This window comes from Astatotilapia calliptera, chromosome 16, assembly GCF_964374335.1.
Source record: "Astatotilapia calliptera chromosome 16, fAstCal68.1, whole genome shotgun sequence".
NCBI classification, from domain to species: Eukaryota; Metazoa; Chordata; class Actinopteri; order Cichliformes; family Cichlidae; genus Astatotilapia; species Astatotilapia calliptera.
Window position 1 is genome coordinate 36,864,813 of NC_137437.1, and position 10,802 is coordinate 36,875,614.

Consider the following 10,802-nt stretch of genomic DNA (forward strand, 5'->3'; position numbering starts at 1 on the left):
TAAAACGATGTTTCACGTGTTTCTGTAGCGAAGAACAATCAGAAGCATTTCATCCGTCACAAAGACTTTTATTAGAAATAAATCAGAGTATTTACAGTGTTCACACTTCTTCATCATAAGTTCTGCTGGACGGCCCGAATCCTGCCTGATGGAGATCCAAGGTGAACCCGCTGGAAACAGCAGAGGACGGCGAGGTCTCACAGCAGCTGGTGGCAAACCCAAGCCAACCTCATCCCCACATCAGTTATTACTACACCCAAACACACAGCCTGCAGGGCTACACCTTCACATGTAGTTATGTTGTAATCCAGTTACTGAACACGTAATTAAACTGGGCTACGAAGACAGAGCAGTAAAAGACCCAGACTGTCTCAGTACAGCCCAGCATCGGGTCACCTGGTTCCTACGAGCAGGAGCAGCAGAGGCTTCGGTTAACCTCCGACCATTAAAACCATTAAAAAACCAGTAGAAAGCAAAACATTTACATTGACATGAATAAACTATTAAAGTATAAACAGCAGCCTGTGACAGTGGGAACAGCTTCACCTGTTCTTGCTCGTCTTCATCACTTCACTGCTGCAGAGTTCACAGCTCTAAAACCTCACAGTCAGAGGCCGATTCTCAGAGTCTTTAAAGTGCATCCCACCCCCTCCTGCGCCTCCTAGCCCCCATCCTGTGAGGTATCAGGCTGAGTGCTGCACCCTCCTTCCTCCTCAGTCCTGTGGTCTGCTACGATGCTGACGTGGTCGCAGTGCTCAGAGGGCAGCGAGACTGGGTAGATGGAGTTGGGATCATTCAGCAGCAGAGACTGAGGGGGCGGGGCAGAAAGGTCAGTGTTAGATTAAAGAACACACACACACACACACACACACACACACACACACACACACACACACACCTCTTTAAAGTGTGGCGGCAGCACGACTTCTGGGCACAGGAACTTGGAGATTTGTTTCCAGTAGACCACCAGAGTCACCACCAGAGCCACCACCGTGGCCATGACCACAAACGTCACCACGGCCGCCACCCACGGAGCTGCATCCACTGTAAGAAAACCACACAGCAGCAGGTGAGCCCATCAGCGACACCTTCAGCGATTGTGACGGCTGTGTGACGGCGGTGCCTACCGTCACCGGTGCGCTCACAGACGACGTCGCTGTACTCGCTCGGTCTGGGGTTCATGTTGGTGATGATTTGGACCTGGACGCAGTATTCGCTCAGCGGGTCCAGGTCACTAAGAACCACTCGGTCCTGCATCATGTCACTCATTGTTTCTACCTGTAGGAGGCAGCAGAGGAGCTCAGCTGATTTCACTGTTTTCACTCTTTGAATTTTTAAAAGTTACAGTTAGGGATGCACCGATACTGGTATCGGTGCATCCCTAGTTACAGTGTGTAAAACATCATCACTAGCTGTCAGCAGTTTCTTACCCCTCACACTTTAAGTGCGTAGCTCTAACTACGGTGGCTGCTGTAGGACAAACATGCTTCTATGAGAGATCAAACACATGAAATTTGGACTGTACATCATAACGGTTGTGGCCGTATTCCTGCTACTGTTTGGACCGCGTCCACCTCCAAGCCTGTGGAAGGCTGTCAGTGCTGTTTACCTCAGCTGTCACTGGTGGGCGAGACGCCGCCACCTTTATTTAATCTGAAAGAGGCTGTGAAGCTCTGTGACAGGAGGCCAGTGCAAGTCAGGGAAGCTCAGCCATGAGTTGTTGAGCTTATGCTTAAGTGTCCTTAGCAATGCTGTTTCTGCTGCTTTTAGCTGGTTTAATGAAACTTTATTGTGCATCTAACATTGTTGCACCCAGACGCTTTGTGAACAAACTCTCGTGTGATATGAGAACGTAATCAAACTGTTTATCAGAGGGAAAGTGTGATTTTAGGACACTGGAGCCTGATATTAGCTGGCATAATGTTAGCTTCTAATAATATTAGAAGCTAAAACTACAAACCGGCGTTCCCACCTCTTCCTTCGAGCTGCTCTTCCAGTAGGTGATGTTATAGGTGGCCGAGGTGTACGTCTCCCTCAGTTCTGACTGCTTGAACACTGGGTCTTTAATGCTGACTTCCAAAGATGTCCCAGTGACATGAAGAGTCACATCAGGTGGACCGATGAAGGCTGAGGGGGACAGATGTGGAGAGACGTTTTTATTGGACAAAATCAAAGCTGCAGCTTCTCTAACAGTCCACTCCATCTGCTACAGCTCTGTTATGCCAGTGTGCTTGGAGCTGGGGAGGTTCCCACCATGACGGCAGACGGTTTCACTGAGGACACAGACAGAAACACAGAAACCAGGATTTCACTCTGACTGGACTGAAGTCAGCGACGGCGAGAGCTCTGACGAGCGAGACGCTGAAAAGCTCGCTCACGGTTTCATTTCTGATCGTCTTCAGCTCAGCGAGGCTCTTCAGACGTCCCCTGCTGAAGCAGTCATTGCATAACTGCAGACTCCCCACACAGCTGCTGCCACAGTCTGAACCGGAGCTGAAGGGGACCATCCTGATCTCAGGAAGCTTCTCTGAGAGCCACCAAATGGTCTCATTCACCAATCTTTCATTTTACCTCCCAAAACTTGTTCTGTTAGATCAATGATCAAGTCAAGTCAAGTCAAGTCTTACCTTTGCAGGAACGATCTAGAAAGAGTGGTCCATGCTTTTATTACTTCACGGCTGGACTACTGCAATTCCCTCTATGCTGGCCTAGATCGTTCCTGTCTACATCGCCTTCAACTGGTGCAGAACGCTGCCGCTCGCCTGTTGACCGGTTCAAAAAAAAGAGACCACATCACTCCGGTTCTCTGCTCTCTCCACTGGCTCCCAGTTGCTTTTAGGATTGATTTTAAAATCTTACTGCTGGCTTTTAAGGTTTTAAATGGCACTGCACCTTCTTACCTGTCAGAACTCCTTAGTACTTATCGCCCCAGGAGATCTTTGAGGTCAGCCGATCTGATGCTTTTAGATGTTCCCAGGTATAAATTAAAGACAAAGGGAGAGAGGGCGTTTGCTGTGGCTGCACCCAGACTGTGGAACAGTTTACCTCCTCACGTCAGATTCTCCAAAAGCCTAGAAACTTTTAAAACTGCTCTTAAAACTCACCTCTTTTCATTGGCTTTTAGAAAGGTTTAATTTAATTGTTTATTTATTTTTTATTTTGATCAGCGAGGTGTTTTACGAAATTGTGTTCTATTGTATTTTTATCTGTATTTACTGTACAGCACTTTTGTCAGCCTTGGTTGTTTTTAAATGTGCTCTATAAATAAAATTGACTTGACTTGACTTGAATGATGACATTACACGAGGGAAAATAACCTTAATCATCTACAAGTCAGCTGTGAGGGTTATTATCTGCTGCCTTATAATTGTCAGCTGGCTTTTTAGCCTCTTCCTTTGTAAATACCAGACGACAGAGGGGAAAGTCTTGGCCTGGAAATCCACTAACATGGAAGCTTGGAACAAAACTGAGCAGCCGATGGGAGTTAGAGCAACATTTCCCACTGTGGAGCACATGTGGCACAACTGGAAAAGCTTCAGCTCTGTCCAGTAGAAGTGGCCAACGAGAGGATACCAAAAGCTCCCAGAAGCAGAGGTCTTGCTTTGTGCCTGCAGATTTCATAGTTTCAAATGCAGATAACTGCAGGGGTTAGATCCCCTCTCCAATCACTATGGGCTGGTTTTTTAGCACAGAGCTAAAATTTCCACCCGAGTGCCAAACGGGCAAAAGTTTCAGTGGGATAAACGACACCCATCAGCTCGTCATCGGCTAATACTCGGTTTTCCTCTCTGTGTCACGCTACTGGATCAGAGACAAACGAGCTCGGCACATATGACGAGATTCACTTACTGTGTCTGTCCATGTCAATGACGTTACTCTCCACCCAGCTGGAGCTCTCGGCCCCCCGATGCGCCCGCACTCTGCCCGTGTAACTCCCGTGCACGGTGATGGAGGAGGAGGTGAACTCACATTTGAGGGCTGATGTGTTTGTGCAGCCATTGTTGTATCCAGTTGCTAAGCTTCTGTAACAGAGAAACACAGCGATGGCGTCACAGGTGTGACTTCAGACAGATGTTCTCCTCTCGGGAACACGACCGCTGTTCAAGAAGATCTCACGACTTTATCCTGCAGGACGTGTGACGGCACGAAGCAAAGAAACTAACGCTCACACGAGCTGGCGGTGCTGGTTACATCAAAGCTGGAACGCCACGTTCACCGTTTGTGCATCGGGACAGAAAAGCGTGCGTTTGCTTTCTAACGAGTCAGTCGAGTGGAGGCGTTTCCCAGAACAGAGACGCTGCAGATAAGAGGACGTTTCTGTTGTGTGAACACCTGGACCGCAACAATAACAGCTTCGATTTCACCACGGTCCTCACAAACCACACCACACATATTAAAATGGCTTCAGTGGGCCGGAGAGCAGGAGAAAGGCAGGTGCTGTTCTTCCTGTAAGTGATCTGATTGCAGCTTTTCAGAAATGTGGAACAGCAGGACTGATGGTGCAGATATCACAGATTCATATGCAAAGCAGGACTAAACCGGTCTGCAGTCACTGCGCTGTCCTCACCGTTTCAGAGCACGTGCATACTGTTTTTAAATAATCATTAAGGATCATCTGAAAACGCACAAAGGGAGCACATCGAGTGCTGACACTGACACCGCTTTAGAATCGTTTTTCAGAAAAGTTGGACGAGCTGCAACAAAAGGCTGGAGAAGAGTGTAAACCTCGACGTCTGCCAACTAAAGAGGAGGCCGGGTGTTTCCAGAGCGCACACAGCTGGATGGACACATCTGCATGGGCTCAGGATCATCACTGCGTCCACGCAAAGAAGACCCGGGAACGCCGCCGGCTTGCCTGAGCCGGGCACAGATGGAAGGCTGTGCCCTGACCAATCAGATGCTGAGATTATGTTTGGACATGACGGCGGTTGTTTCGGTTCCACAAACGCACCGCAGTTTAATCTGTTCATCTGAACACGACTCCGCCTCCTGACTTCTGCCTGAACGCACGTCTTCATCAGATCGACCTCATAAAGCCGAGATCTGACAGCGCAGGGAGGAGGGGCTGAGGTCGGAGGTCAACACCCACAAAGAAGCGAAGATGTTCCTGTGACGGTTTTACTCGACATCTCAACAGGAGAGAAAAAACACGACTAATCCACGAGTCTGCAAACACACTGTTCATCAGCGCACGGCGTTCTACAGAATAACCGCCGCACCTCTGCATCCAGGTAAATCCAGGTGTGATGGAAGGTTTACTCAGCGCTGAGTTTTAAATGTTTGTTCCTACAGAAAGACATCAGGTTCAAATTTATACTGCCTGCAGGAAAAACTCCTGATGCTGGACACGAGGGCACATTTATACAGACTCATGAAATCCGTTCTTCTTAGAATGATCTCTCCCAGAACAACAGCTGGAACTCACCGTTCCCCCGCTCTTGGATGAGTAACTTTTGTGACTTTGTGATTCCATAACTGCGTTTGTACGGCTGTTTCAGTCTCCTCATCGCGAGGCACCATCAGCGCTTCACCTGGAGGTACAGGTGCTTCCTCATGCAGAGATGGCGGCGCGTCAGTTTGCAGATAATGAGCTTTTTGCAGGAGCCCATCGGACACAGACATGGTGGGAAGAGCTGAATAGGGTGGCGTTTCATAATCTGACGGTAATGGGCTTGTCGTGGGGGTCAGGTTTGCTCGCACGCGTGAGTACATCAAGGTAGGCGGGTCTTCTCAGGGGCGGTCTGTGGCCACATCGGATTTCATTAGTTCACATTCTGCATGGATTATCTTACTGACAGTTTATCCAACTTCCTCTATGTGGCCTGAACAGAGTACATCCTGCGCTCACAGGCTTTATTGCAGTCACTGTTCCTTCAGTCCATGCAGACCCTGGGAAAAGGCTCGCGCCTTACTTGGGACAAATTCCAGCAGGACCTGAAGCTCTGCAGCATCGCTGAACCGAAGGGTTTCATAGGAGAAAGCATCAGCGGATGTTTTATTGCTGCAGCCTTTCATTTTTTATTTTGGCAGGAGTGAGCAAACGTGCACTCATTCTGTATGATGTCAGTAGTTTATAAAGATCTAGGAATATTTTAACTTTCCACGTATTCCCAAGCCAGTGTCCTGCAGGTAAAACTTCTTCATAATACTTTATGAACTGTCCAGAATGGAGCCTCTGGTGGGCCGGTGCTGGTCCCCAGGCCTCATGTTTGGCATCCCTGATTCAGAGAGCAACTAAAAATATGACAAAGCGAAGTGTGACCTGCTCCCAAACACTGAGGTGATCGGACTCTTCGGAGGAAGAATAACGTCCATTTCTGAGCCCAGCTGCTCTGGAATCTTTGATTTTCCACTGACAGCGACGAGTAAGACCCAAAGATTAAGTTTCCTTTTCTAGCTCGCAGTGTGATTAGGGGTGGGTTTTTATAATCGATTCATCGATTAAAATCGATTCTGGCTTGGATAACGTAAAATCGATTCATTAAAATCCTGAATCGATTTTTTTATATAAATTTATTTTGCCCGAAATGCCAGAATCTCAGGTGAAATCTCACAAAATTTCAAGAACCACCAAACAGCTAAGACAGTAAATGAGAGCAGGAACACGGATTCTGCACATAGACTTAAACACACAGCGCGAACCCACGGATCAGAATCAGTGAGATGTCGCCTTTCTCACGGTCGGGGCTGAAAGCCGACAGCTCGCTGATTCTGATTCGGCGGGTCCGTGTGTTCACGCCCTTTATGCGCTGATTCTAAAGCTGTTAGTTTGATGTCTCTCCAAACAATATTGACCGAACCAGCAGCAAAAGAAGATCCAAACTACGCTTCACATAAACATCGTCATGTATTCACTCTGACTTTTACTGTTTTGCTTCAACCACGATGCACAGCTCTCTCTCTCTCTCTCTCCCTCTCTCTCTCAGTATACTTCAAGAACAGTTTCCCGTCTAAAAATCTGTTTTCTTCATTATTCGCTTACTTGTTACGCACAAGACTACCGTTGTTTACAGGCTGTCGGCCGACTTTCTTTTTTTTTCGTTTTATATACTTCCGAAAAGAAAACCTAATTTCTGCCGTTCAATACTGAACAAATTAAAACTTTTTGAAATTATGCAAAATGCAAAATGCTGTGTCTCTAATAAAACCGCTGTAACTTCAGATTACAATCATGTGTTGATTAATGGTTTTCTTTCGTTTTTGATGTACTGCAGAATATTTTTATAAAATCCCAGAACAGGAAAATCACCTTCATGTTTTTTTGTGTTTTATCCTCAGCTACTTTGACACAAAGGCCTCTGCTGTGATGCTCACACCTTTGATAAAGTCTTGCGTGTGTCAGCTTCCTTTTTATAGATACAAAAATATGTAAATGTACTGATCTGAATTATAATATTTCTGACTGTCAAAATTTCCCATATTCAAATTGAATAGAATCGAATTAAATCGAATCGTGGATCGAATCGATTCGGGACCTTGTGAATCGGAATTGAATCGATTCTAGAAATCAGTGACGATACCCAGCCCTAAGTGTGATGATCGCACTCGCCCTCCTGAAGGTAAACATTCAAACTGAAAGTGACTCAGTTCTCTGACACTAAACTGCGATCACCTGAAGATGTCACACCCGCCGGTGACTCACCTGTACTCGGCCGTGTAGGTCAGAACATCGGTCGTCCCTTCAGGTGGATCCCACCTGAGCACCAGGTCCATGTTGTAGGACGTCAGTCGGACGTGGGTGGGTGCGCTGAGCCCTCCTGAGCCGGCTGAGCACAAACACAAAGACATGAGCGCTGTTCGCTGACACTAAAACACACTGCTGTCTCTTGTGCTGGGGTCAAAGTTCACCTGTCTGACTGAGTAAACAGCAGACTGTGCTCTGGGTTTCAGCTCACAGCTTTAGTTTAAACACTCGTCACTAGCTGAGCTTTCTTTTTGAGCTCCAGACGCTCTGCGCTGCCTTTCCCTCCGTCAGACCGCCTCCTCCTCACCTGCCCTCAAAGTAAAGGTGTGCTTACCTGCGGAGCCGCACAGTGCGTAAAGCGCCAGGATGAAGGCGCACACAGAGGCTGCCATGTCCCCGGCAGGTTCGCCGCTGTCAGTGTGCTGTGATCCGGCTCCGAGTGTGTTTCCTGGTAGCTTTCACGGCAACAAGAGGCGGGGAAGTACGCGGAAGCGAAACTGGCGTGTGCGCAGAAACGAGTCCGGCTTCAAGGAATCAGAGCGCGCTGGAAAAAGTGTGGGTTCACCCAGAGCACGCGCACACGGGGTGTCACGTGCCTTTATTTATACGTGGGTTTATTTATGTGACAGCGCGCATGTCTGCTGCTTAGTCACAGGCAGACGAACCAACAGCACCGAGTTATTCCGAAACGGAACCGTAACACTTCTCAGCGTTTTCACCGACACTTACTTTTTACAGTGTGCAGTCACGTGGGCAGGTGGCAGCTTTAGGGGGCAGGAGGGTTCGGACTCGCGGTGTGTTCAAGCTGAGGCTCGGGTCAGTCTGTGGTTGAAGTCATTATGACAGTGGGCCTCATAAGGAAGGAAGGCAGGAGTGTGTGTGTGATGCTGTGAGGACCTGTTCACACACTCGTGGTGACGGAAACACACTGAAGCACAAAACATGCAGTTCCTCTGACGTCCAGTAGGGGAAGCAGCGAGCCCGTCCCCGTAGACTCCCATGTTAAAGCTTCCCAGCAGATAAGCATGTTTGCAGCACTGTTTGGTCCCTGTATTTAACTGATAACACAGCGAGCGATGACGAGTGATGGCTAAGGCCTGCTTAGAGACGTAGAAGCTACGCGGGTGCATGAGGCTCACCCACAGTGCTTTGCAGCTCTGGCTGCATGTCTCTACAACGCTGCATGAGCGGGATGGTGTTTGACTCTTCAAGAAACAAGGCCTCCAATTCAGGAGGAACAAAGCAGTCTCCACTCGACACTGGACTCCATGACTCGTGTGTGTGTTCCTGTGTGCTTTCACTGCTCTCTCAGTGTGTTTGGGATCATCGGTGTGCTGAAAAATGAAGCTGCTGCCAGTCAGATGTTTCCAGATGTTCCTGCGTGGTGGATCAGACTCTGTAATTCATCAGTTTAAGATCTCCAACAGCACTGACTGACCTGAAACCATGACACAGCCTCCACCGTGCTTCACAGATGGCTGCAGACTCTCACTGCTGGACCTCCTCCTGACCTCCTCGTACACACTGACCATGATGTGGATCCATCTCTCCATCACACCTGTTCCTCTGACCTTCAGTCCAGTTCTGGTGTCATTTTCAGCCTCAGTCTGTCCTCCTGTTTCCCTTCATTAAGAATGTCTTCATGACAGCATTTCTGATGAGGTTTCAGTGAACTGTGGACCGTCGCTCAGGTGCTGTGTCAGGTCTGTGATGGATTTGACCAGTAAGTGTTTAAAGTTACTGGTTTTCAGGGGTGTCAAACTCAAATACAAAGTGGGCCAAAATTGAAAACTGGAACAAAATCGTGGGCTAACATTGATATTTATTAGAGATGGACCGATCCGATATTACGTATCGGTATCGGTCCGATACTGACCTAAATTACTGGATCGGATATCGGAGAAAAATAAAAAATGTAATCCGATCCATTAAATATCACGAAAGCACCTCACAAAACTTGCAACACGCCGTAACTCGCCTCAGAACGTCGGAGCAGTATGCATCACGTGATAGAGCAGCTGTGGCATGCGGGACCTGTCGGTGGTCTGGATAGCATTTGGAGCTTCGCTAGCAACCTGGCATTTCATCTCCGACAAAGTTATCCCCGAGAAAAGTAAAGCACGTGTGTAAGTCCATCTCTGAATGTTTGTAAAGCATTCCCACGTTAAGCTTAACGAGCGACTGCCTCTCGCTCTCCGGCTGCTACTTCAATCGTGAAACTGCTTAAATGATCAGCTGATCGGCTTTTCTGTCGTGAGTCTCTCTTGTTTGTTTTTGGTCCACTTTGCGCCAGAAAGAGGAAACCAGCGGCTGAACAACAGCAGCACGTTTAAGCTTGATAAGCTGTTGTTACAATTTATTTAATATTACTTTCTACTCGAGGATCTTTTTCTACGTAGCTGGCGGCTGGTAACTGTGCAGGGGCGGATCTAGCAAAGTTTAGCCAGGGGGGCCGATAGGGCATTAACTGGGAAAAGGGGGCACAAAGACATACTTTTCTTTCTTATTCTCATTTAAAATGTCTAGCTTTTAATAAATAATTATCTGACACCCAAAGTTTTAATTTGATGTAAAATGAATAGAAGTCAATTACTGTATATAGTGACTATTAAGTCTAATATATATATATATATATATATATATATATATATACCCTAGTAAGCTATAGTACTTTTTCATTTGGGAAGGTACCATCTGTGCAGTCTGCAATTTTGTTGAAGAAAGATGTTGAATCTATTTAATATTTCTTGAAAAATAATTGATTTCTGTGCATTTTTTTTCACACTGCATCAAATTAAGGTTGATTACGTTGATTAAGCATCATGAGGTGGAGCGTGAGGGGTGGTTCCCTATTTTTTATTTATTTATTTTTGTTGTTGCTGGGAGTTGGAACCCTATTCGTTAGGTTGCTTAATATTTACGCTAAGTACTCTTTAAAATACCAGAATAGGGAGGATGGTGTAGGTCTAAGTTTATTAGATTGATCAGTATTGCTGAACTATGAAACATTTTTTTTGTATACAGGTATAACAGAATAGCTTTAGTGTAGTTGTTGTTTTAAACTTGAGTATGAACTTATACAAAATGCAGCAAGATATTTAAAAAAACAGTTTTGTTG

At 46.8% G+C, this 10,802-nt stretch overlaps 1 protein-coding gene across 2 annotated transcripts; it reads right to left on the reverse strand.

Moving 5' to 3' along the window:
• Positions 1 to 47: 47 nt before the first annotated feature.
• Positions 48 to 8,303, reverse strand: LOC113007712 (interleukin-10 receptor subunit beta-like). 2 transcript variants are annotated; one of them, XM_026144572.2, is made up of 7 exons: positions 8,019 to 8,303; positions 7,643 to 7,766; positions 3,850 to 4,022; positions 1,973 to 2,127; positions 1,128 to 1,278; positions 899 to 1,044; positions 48 to 808 (listed from the first exon to the last, which is right to left on the reverse strand). In XM_026144572.2, exons 1-7 carry the CDS (start codon positions 8,074 to 8,076, stop codon positions 662 to 664), a joined length of 954 nt encoding a protein of 317 aa, XP_026000357.2. In that variant the 5' UTR covers positions 8,077 to 8,303; the 3' UTR covers positions 48 to 661. The 2 variants fall into 2 exon arrangements, with proteins under 2 accessions (XP_026000357.2, XP_080146891.1); XM_080290765.1 differs by lacking the exon at positions 8,019 to 8,303 and adding an exon at positions 7,849 to 7,987.
• Positions 8,304 to 10,802: the final 2,499 nt, after the last annotated feature.

Excerpts from the sequence above, each read along its gene's own strand:
- LOC113007712 (XM_026144572.2), bottom strand. The coding sequence starts at position 8,076 with ATGGCAGCCTCTGTGTGCGCCTTCATCCTGGCGCTTTACGCACTGTGC. Across the intron at positions 7,767-8,018 it reads CGCACTGTGCGGCTCCGCAG|CCGGCTCAGGAGGGCTCAGC; the intron begins GTAAGCACACCT and ends GTTTGTGCTCAG. Across the intron at positions 2,128-3,849 it reads CATTGACATGGACAGACACA|CCTTCATCGGTCCACCTGAT; the intron begins GTAAGTGAATCT and ends TGTCCCCCTCAG.